The sequence below is a fragment of the Triticum dicoccoides genome, chromosome 4A (genome assembly GCF_002162155.2).
Source record: "Triticum dicoccoides isolate Atlit2015 ecotype Zavitan chromosome 4A, WEW_v2.0, whole genome shotgun sequence".
Taxonomy (NCBI): Eukaryota; Viridiplantae; Streptophyta; class Magnoliopsida; order Poales; family Poaceae; genus Triticum; species Triticum dicoccoides.
The window spans coordinates 697,549,529-697,558,717 of record NC_041386.1 but is presented as its reverse complement, the minus strand read 5'-3'; the positions used below and the strand labels follow the sequence as shown (position 1 = coordinate 697,558,717).

Sequence of the window (9,189 nt, the reverse complement as noted above, 5' to 3'; positions counted from 1 at the left end):
TATGTGAGAGTACAATTATGCACTCACGATAGACAACGACGCTGAACATATATAAATTGGTAAGAATCAGTTTTGTATAGCGAGGTGGGCTCGGTAAGCCCAGCGTGAGGCCTCGCACTACAACAGGACCCCACCTATAGCAACGCATTTTACCGTATCTAAAAGTCCATATATGCGTTGCCTAAGGACTTTACCAACGGTTTGGGATGCGTTGCCTTATCCAGTGTTGCTAGCGCATAATGCAACGCTTATACTTCCGTTGGTAAAAGGAACCGTTGCAGGAGTGCAACACATAAAACAGACTTTTACAACACTCATATACGTTGGTGGTTACTGTACAGGAATCAAAATCTCATTGCTTCGCAACAAAGAATTTGCAACGCTTCAGGTGTTTTACGTATAAAATGTGAATAATATTTTATATATTGCCAACAATTAAATTAATGCTTCACATAATGGTACTAAGTATGTATATCAAGTCAGAAGACAAAATATACGCACGAGAGGAAGAAACCATATATTGAGAAAAATTGTGGGATTACAATAGTTGATATTACAGGAGGAATAACATCCAAATGTGATGCATAATCTAAACATTCTCTTGACAACGAAAGTTAAACTGACAGCATCCATCAACAACTCTACAACTTAACTAAAACCTAACCAAGGAACATCATCCAACAGGAACAACATCCCTACAACTTAACTAAAACTGAAAACAACCGTCATAACTAAAACTGAAAACAGACATCATCTTCATCATCGTGAACCGGAACATCATCATCATCATCATTGTAGTATACTTGCCACGCACCCATATAATCATCCATGTATATCTACAAAGAAAATAACCAAATGAACCGTTAATACACAATGCATTGACATGATGCAAATAGTGATGGGTTGCCCTACAAATAAGAAACATTACTTCTTACAAAGGGTCATTACTTCCGATACATTGGTTGCCCGGCTAGATTACGACTAATACAAAGAAAAGTTCCGACCTGAAAGTATTCCCTTAGAACTCAATATACTACTTCAGGTCACATAACAAACATAAACAGACCCAGAGAAAAATAAACAGATGTGGTTGTGGCCTAAAAGCAAGCCACTAATAACATAGTACCTACTTAGTTGACGGGTTAAAAGCACAACAGACATTGCTCATATGGAACAGTGCAAGCGACATAATGAGAAATTCAGCAATTTACGGACTGTGACAGCAAGAGTTCATGTGGGTAATTCAGCAATTTATGAATACAAGTAGTGAGAGCTCAGTTGTCAGTTTAACAATTTACGAATCAAAAGGGCAAGAGCATCTAAGAAGAATATTACTTGCATTTCCGTCTTCACAAATAGTTAAGATATGGAGATCATAGACAGTTACCAGAACCATGACTACGAACACTGCCATATCTTGGACAAATATACTCGCAGCTCCAGCCGTCCATGGTGTTGGCCTCCATCTCGATATTGCCGGAACGGATGAGTGCGGTGCCTCACATTAAATTACATACAACAATAGGTAAATCATTAGCAAGATAGGAGTACATAAATAATTAAATAAGAGCAGAAAAGGAGACTGGCACATCGAAAACCACCGAATGGCATTGAGTATTTATTTCTTTGGAAACCTGCGCACAAACAAACAGTGAGCCTCTACTTAATGAATGACTAACATGATGATTAACAGTGAGCCGCTGCTGGTGTATATGTGTGTGTGCTTGCTGCAAGCTTTAGTATATGCATAGTTTGCACATGAACATGCATAAAGCTCAGGTGTAGGTTGCATCTAAGTGGGGTATTGGGATTCAGTTTTATTTTCACTATGATGTACAGCGGTAGTAGATAAGTACCTTTTTTTAGTTCTGTAGATAAGTACTTGATATAGACGAATCCTCTCCATTGACCTGACCCAAGTCCATATAAAATAACTGCATGTTATGACAGGACAATCACATAACCAAATGACAAAGAAAATGTGTACAGTAACATAGAATATTTTGTGTATATGTGGTGTGTTTTAGAGGAACAGGCTAGCAAGACATAGGAATTTAACTGGGGAGTTGCATACTAGCTTTTCAAACCGAAGGAAGAGAAGGACGTCAGTGTATGGAAATACAATTGGAAAGTAACAGTCAGTGGCGGTGCTACAAAGGAAAACCTGGACAGCAAAATTTAAAGAAACACAAATATTTCAACTCAAGCGATGGATGAAGAGCTGCTGCTGATAAATCTTTCTCAACATTATATCTCTTTTTTCTCTTGAAAACCAAATCAATTCAGCGTTGATTAGCCCTGCTGTCCATGACAAATATCTAGTACCAAATTAAGATATTTATTATCAATTAATTGAATTTCAGAGTGTTATAACCTACATTTTATACGAAAATTAGTACTGTCTGAGAGACAGTTTTGGGGCTGCACATGTGCTTGTGCACCAGCGCTCGTCGTCTAGGTTGCTACTCGCCCGGCTGGCCACCGCTGCATGGGTCGCCCTTGGGCCTCCGCACCACACGGCGCTGCTACTTGCTGCGGCGGTGCGACCGGCGACTCGACGGCGGCTCCGCGCCATGTCTCTCTGGCCCTCCATGCGGCTGTACGCGTTGCTCGTGCCCATACTACTCTGCTGGATAGGAAGAGGAATCGAGCAATAGAGCCCAGAGGCCAAGAAAGAACCGTGAAGAGGCGACACTACAGGCAAGCAAGGCAGCTCTGAGCTGGGCTACTCCTATATCTGTACTACTACATGTATTTTTACCCCACGGGCTGGGCAGGCCATGGCATGCTTTTGCCCTCACGAAGCACCACCGGTGGTAACAATGTATCACATACTACAAAAAACAGTGTATCACATTTGACATGTTCATGAAATTTAATGTTTGTTATCCTATAGCAACGCATGGGTATTTAGCTAGTAGTCCAAATTGTTTAGAATAATAAGAGCATACAACAATCAGTACATTAACAGGCGTGGAGAGAAGTATTTATCAGTGTTCTGAATCATATCAATAATGTCAAAGAAACATCATATAGAAGAAACAATGTGGATTGTTAATTCACCTGCTCACTAAAACAAAGGAGTACGTGCTTCCCCCAACAGGTCCACGTTCTCTAGTATTTGAGATGGACGTGAAAGCCACCATTAGCAAGCTACACCGCCACCTAAATAGCCTGACCATCAGACTCCAGAAGACTGAAATTTCAACAAAAACTTCGATTAGTAACTCATCAAAATTGTCGTACAGAGACCTATTAAGACTGCATCCCTCCTTAAATATTATAACTCTTGCAATAGACTATTTAAGATGGGGTCCGCATATATGAAGTAGTTCTTATCTACATAAATAAAATTTGAAAGGATTACCGACTTATGTATCAAGGATTGATGACTAATAAAAATCTTTAAAAAAATTGATGCTCCATTGATATCTAATAATTACTAATTTAATAGAATAGCAATCAGTGCATGAATGTAAATAAATGTAGATCGGAACTCAGTCTGCAGGCTTGTCAAGTGTTCATCGCACAAAAGTGTTCATCGCACAAGGGCCAAACTTTTTTGACAGCGATTTGCTCCAATAGAATTGGGGGTGCAAACCTAGACGTCTATAGGAGAAGAGAAGAGAAGAACAGAGGTTAGAGAAAGGGGAAGAGAGAGAGGACAAAGCCAGGGGAGGGGATTCACTCACCGGACGAGAAGGACGTCATAGCCACCGGCGGCGGAGCCGACTCCCGAAACCCTAGCCATCGAGGGAAGGTCGCGGCTGGGCTTTCGTAGCCGCGAGCGCCGGATCTAGCCATATGGAAGGGCGCCGTGGTGGGAGGGGACCTCGGGTTGTGCTTCGTGATGGCGGGATTCGCCGGACGTCGCCTGAATCAGCCCGCCGCAGGTGGCGCAATGAGGAGCTGCATCCACAGAGAGAGGTGGGATGTGAGAGGGATGGATGGGTGGGGGATGAGGCGGATCCGGTAGCCTCCATAGCCGCGATGTGGGAGGAGCGGAGGGGAGGGCCGGCGGCGAGGTGGGAGGAAGGTGGCGAGGCGATTTGGGGGAGACGAGGGGCATCGGGGGCTCTGTTTCTGGCGCATCCCTCTCTCCTTTTTTGTTTTCTTTTTTTTTCTTTTTTTTCATATATGTCCCACGGTAGGATCAAGAGCTAGAATTCTGCAACGCATATCTGCAACCTATAATATGCGTATCTATTATGAATTTTACAACGTTTAGCCAAAATGTTGTAGAAGCTGTGTTGCTTTATAAGGGGTATCCTTGTAGTGTCGTGTGTGCGTGCGATGTACGAAAAGCTAGCGTGCATGAAAACAAGCTTACGTGACACCGAACGAAACCAAATAGCTTACGTGACACCGAACGATACCAAATAGCCTACATAAAATTAATCAAAGCAGGACTAGATGAAGCGGAACGAAACAAAGAATGTCACCTCTCTTTAATAGTAGGTATAGAACTGTGGATGGATGAACAATATAGTTTGGTAAGTATGGGAGTTTGGTATGGAGAACATTACTCACTCAAGTGTGAGAGTTTGGTAGAGTATTCATTCCTACTCTACGAGATGAATGCTAGCTAATGGCCTCCTCTATCATATAGGTGTGGTCCTTTACATGGTGGTCACTTTTTTTCGAAGCTTTTACCTGGTGGTAACTTGGTAATCACTCAGACTTTGTTCGGATGTTTCAAATCTAATTATCGAACTGTTGGGTTGACTCACTTGACCTGGTTGTGTACACTTGTATTGCCCCTTGTACAACGCCTCCTCTATTCTATGTTTCCATCTTGCTTTCTCCCTCTGGTACAATGCTGTTTTTCTATTTGGGTTAAAAGAAAGGAGGATGGGCTCTAGCAATAAGACGCATGATTTAACTTGTTTGCCACACTGTAAATTGTAGTTTGGGATGAAATTATCCAAAACACTGATTTTTATGCTACTTGTATTACTTTGGAGAACATGGTGAGAGTATGATATTGTTGTTTGAAGAGGCTGGTAAGATGTTGACATGTGTCCCAAATGCACTAGGCAGCCTAAATATCCTAGAATTCTATTTTAATCTTGTCTGTGCCTAAGCATTGTAACAATGCTACCTTTGTTCAAATTTGTCACCATATTAGGATCATGCTCAGTTTTTCCAATCCCCCGGCATATAAGAAAGTAATTTGTGTGCATCACAGTTGATAATTACATTACTCGTTGGCGTTAGAAGTTGTAGTAGAGATCTTTGAGACATTATAAATAAGGCTTATTGGTTGGTAGTCTTTCCCTTTGATTACATTTTGTTTGCACTTCTTACTGATTTGAATATTTTGTTGCCTGATTTCTCAGTTAAGCCACCTTACCGTCTGGCTTTTCAAAATTGAGGAGAAAAGCTCCCAGTTCCATTTAGCATAAAACTGATAACACATCCTAGGACCCAGCTCCCAATACAGCGTAGCAGGACATGACCTCAGCTAAGAACAAACCTTGTGGGCAACAGGCAGCGAGAAACAAACCCAAGCAACACAACACGGAAAATTAATACATAATACCTACCTCAGCACTATTGAACTCTTTGTATGCCATGACCATAAGAACTGAACCAAAGCAGTGGACGAAACTTCATCTGTGGCTAATCTATCAGCACTAGGACAAGTTGGCACAAATCATCGAACATGCCGAGAACCTAACAATATGATCGGCCATCTGTCCAGTACGCACTATTATCTAATGTACTGACGTCTCCTAATCCAATATGTACATACAAATGCTCCTTTTTTTATCACCATCTCCTTTGTCTATGTGGTTGCCACCTATCTTACGTGCTAATGTATGTGCCATTAGGAGAATCACTAGTCGGAATTAGGAAGTGCAGACGAATGACCAATATGTGGTTGCCACCTATATATATATATATATAAACGGAGAGATGTACCTTGAATAGTACTTGACTGTGAGAGAGTTCGTGGAGTATTCATCTGTTTCCACGATGTGAATCCCAATGTCCTGCTACATCCTAAGACAATCTCTTACATATTGGTAACCATTCAGTCTTTTTACGCGGCACTGATAATTATCTTGCCATCCAGCATAATCTATGCCTCACCAATATAAAAATCACAGGCTGGCATGGATACTGCCCCACAATGATTAAACTTGGTTTCCTAATTATTTGTCCAATGGTTGTTGACAAATGTCATACCCCTCCCTTGATACTTCTAATCTCTTAATTTTACTTTTCACTTCTAGTTAATTTTGTTCTCATTTTGTGTATACGATAGTTTCTACCTACATAATATGTTCCTTTGTTATGTTTTGTTAATAACAATAATGATGTCTTTTGCCCTCAAGATGTGCACTTCGGGAGGGTGGCAATACCCCATGATACTAGGGATAATATATAATATTTGACGCCATGTTTGTCATTCTAAAGAGGATGCTTATTTCATTAGGATGTGATACTCCCATCGACAGTGAGATGCATCTGGTGAAACTTTGTCAATCTTTATGTTCGGTTGCTCTAGTTAGTACTCCCACCATTCAAAAATATAGTGGTTAACATTTTGTGTGTGTTTCTTCACTCGTTTCAGTCCGTACATAGTCCATATTAAAATACCCAAAACATCTTATATTGGCGAATGAAGAGAGTAGGTTGTAGGCGTTGTGAGTGTGTGTACAGTGATGTGTATGCGTGTGTGCTCGTCTACATTGTACTCGGTGTTTTAAAAATATCATTAGCTAACTTATTTTCTCTGATTTTCATGAAATTTGCAAGGGAATCCTTTGGAAAACCTTTATCGTATACAAAGACTATGCTAGTTCTGGCCAACAACACCTGCCATCATAAACACTAGGTTTGTGTGCTCCGCCTCTTCCCAGGCACACCCGACAAAGAAACACGGTGGGAGCGCACGTGTGTACATAGACTGGTGTGCCATGTTCGTGGCCTCAAGCCTGCATCCTGAGCCGTCAGAGGCCCAACTCTTGCGACCACCATCTACCGTAAGTCAGCACGCTCAACAAACTCCTCAAACATAGGTATGCATGTCTGCTCTAACTCTAAAATTGCTTATATCTTGTAGCTTTTCGTCCTCTCATCTAAATAGTTGGTGATGACATTGCGATATTGTCGTTTGAAGATGTTGGCCAGCTGTTGATGGGTCTCAAATACACTAGGCAGCCTAATGTTGTTTCCGGGACCTTGCAGTTTCAATTTTTATAGCCATCTGTGGTAGCTTCATCGTTTGAATTGGGGCCACCATTATTACAATGACGTGTTTCGGTAATCAACATATAATAAAGTAAGATTGGCGTTTTGGCTCCCAGGCTCAGATAACCTCGGGAGTAACCAAAACAATAGTTATAAATATTAAATAAATCCAAAAATTCCAATTTTTTCATGGAGAAAGATGACTGAGTGCGTGATGGCTGTCCCAAATTTCAGAGCATTTGGATGTCTGAGTAACTCTCAGCAAAATAGATAAATTTGAGGTTTGTGGATTTTCTTACTTTTTGTGCATTGTTCAGACCTGATTTTTTTCCGAGAGCTACTGAGATGTCCAAATCATTTGAAATTTGGCACGCACCTCGTGCACTCAATCATCTTACATGCAAAAAATGGATTTAAAAAATTCAAGTTTTTCTTTTTGAATTTACTGTTCACCGGGTGCAGATGAGCTCGGGCTCAAAATTGGATATTTGGTTGTGTGCATCATACTCATATTTTGATGAATCTATGAAGAGAGAAATTTTATTGGAGATCATAAGGAGACCACAAATTAGGTTTATTTCTCAATAGCCCTTAGCTAATCTTTGTCTTCTATTTGCATGAAGTTGTTTAATGAATGCCTTCATTATGATCTAGTAATTCAGATAATGCAAATATGTGAATCATGGAAAAAGAGTATGCGACTTCACATCTTGGGAGGATGGGAATTGAGCACCGCACGATATTGCGGAGATCCTAGACTGCTTGTTGTTTGGTGAAAAAACTTGTATTGAAGAGGTTAAAGTTCCAGAAGACCCACAAATGACCACTACATTTTTGTACCCCTTCCTCCCCTCATGACACAACCCATCACAAACATCAATTTTGCTTCAATCAACTGATAACAAGCATTAGCGATCTTGTTATCGCAAACGAGACCAAAGTAACCCACTATATCACGAAGGGTCCGGTTGAGGTATCTTTGTTTGTAGCCAGTCCAATGGTACTAGGGCTCTATTGCGCATATAATAAAACATACCAAGAATGTAACAATTTGAACTGCATAATCTGCCAAGAGTATGGCTTGCTAATGCCCAGATGTCTCATATTCCTGCATATCCAACCATGCATCTCTCTCTGGTTCTCTTCGCATTGTCTCCTATTTATTTAGTTTCCACCAATCTAATGTCCAAATAAATTTGTTTGATAAGAGAATCATGGGGTAGAAGTGCCGATGGATGAAGTATATAGTTTGGTGAGATGGGGTAGAAGTGCCGATGGCTACCATTGTCCCAAGGGGGAACACTCTTGGCATGGTAACGCAGCTGCCGGAGGAAGAAGATGTGTACAAAGTCTCAAGGAAGAAGATGCTGGCCAAATTGGACATACTCATGGGAGGCAGGGTGGCTGAGGAGCTTATGTTTGGAGAGAGCGAGGTGAGCTCTGGCGCCGTGTCTGATCTAAGCGAGGCGACTAAACTGGCCAAAGATATGGTCACCAAGTATGGTATGAGCGAGCTGGTCGGCCTTGTTTCCTACGGCAACGACAATGATGGTGGCGGCGGGAAGAAGGCGGCGACTGCGAGTGGGCATACGATGGCTCTGGCCGATGAGGAGGTGAGAGAATTGCTTGCCAAGGCTTACAAGAACGCGAAGAAGATAGTCACGGCGCGCAGCAAGGAGCTTCATGTGCTAGCCAATGCCCTTCTCGAGCACGGAACTCTCACCGGAGACCAGATAAATGAACTTGTATCGTCAAGTAATTAAATGAGAAAACAACAGAGACGCAAAACAGTTTTGTCCTAACAAGTTTTTTCTTCCGTCTTTTGATCCTTTAGCTGCATGCCAACAAATGCAAAGGAGATGTACGGTCTAGATGTCTCTGACTTTTTGTTTCAGACAAGTCTGAAGTGTTTTGCACTTTTGCATATTGTGTGTTTGAAACTTTGAATCATAAAAAAAACTGGTGCTATGGATCTCAAACATGAACTTG

General features: G+C 41.3%; 1 protein-coding gene and 1 long non-coding RNA gene across 2 annotated transcripts; one reads left to right on the top strand and one right to left on the bottom strand.

Moving 5' to 3' along the window:
* Positions 1–505: 505 nt before the first annotated feature.
* Positions 506–1,894, bottom strand: LOC119289763. Its single transcript, XR_005141606.1, has 2 exons — positions 1,388–1,894; positions 506–836 (listed from the first exon to the last, which is right to left on the bottom strand). It is a non-coding gene; the product is annotated as an uncharacterized LOC119289763 (long non-coding RNA).
* Positions 1,895–8,474: 6,580 nt separating this feature from the next.
* LOC119284126 (ATP-dependent zinc metalloprotease FTSH 4, mitochondrial-like) lies at positions 8,475–8,963 on the top strand. The gene has a single exon (XM_037563385.1). The coding sequence runs from the start codon at positions 8,475–8,477 to the stop codon at positions 8,961–8,963; it is 489 nt and encodes a 162-aa protein (XP_037419282.1).
* Positions 8,964–9,189: the final 226 nt, after the last annotated feature.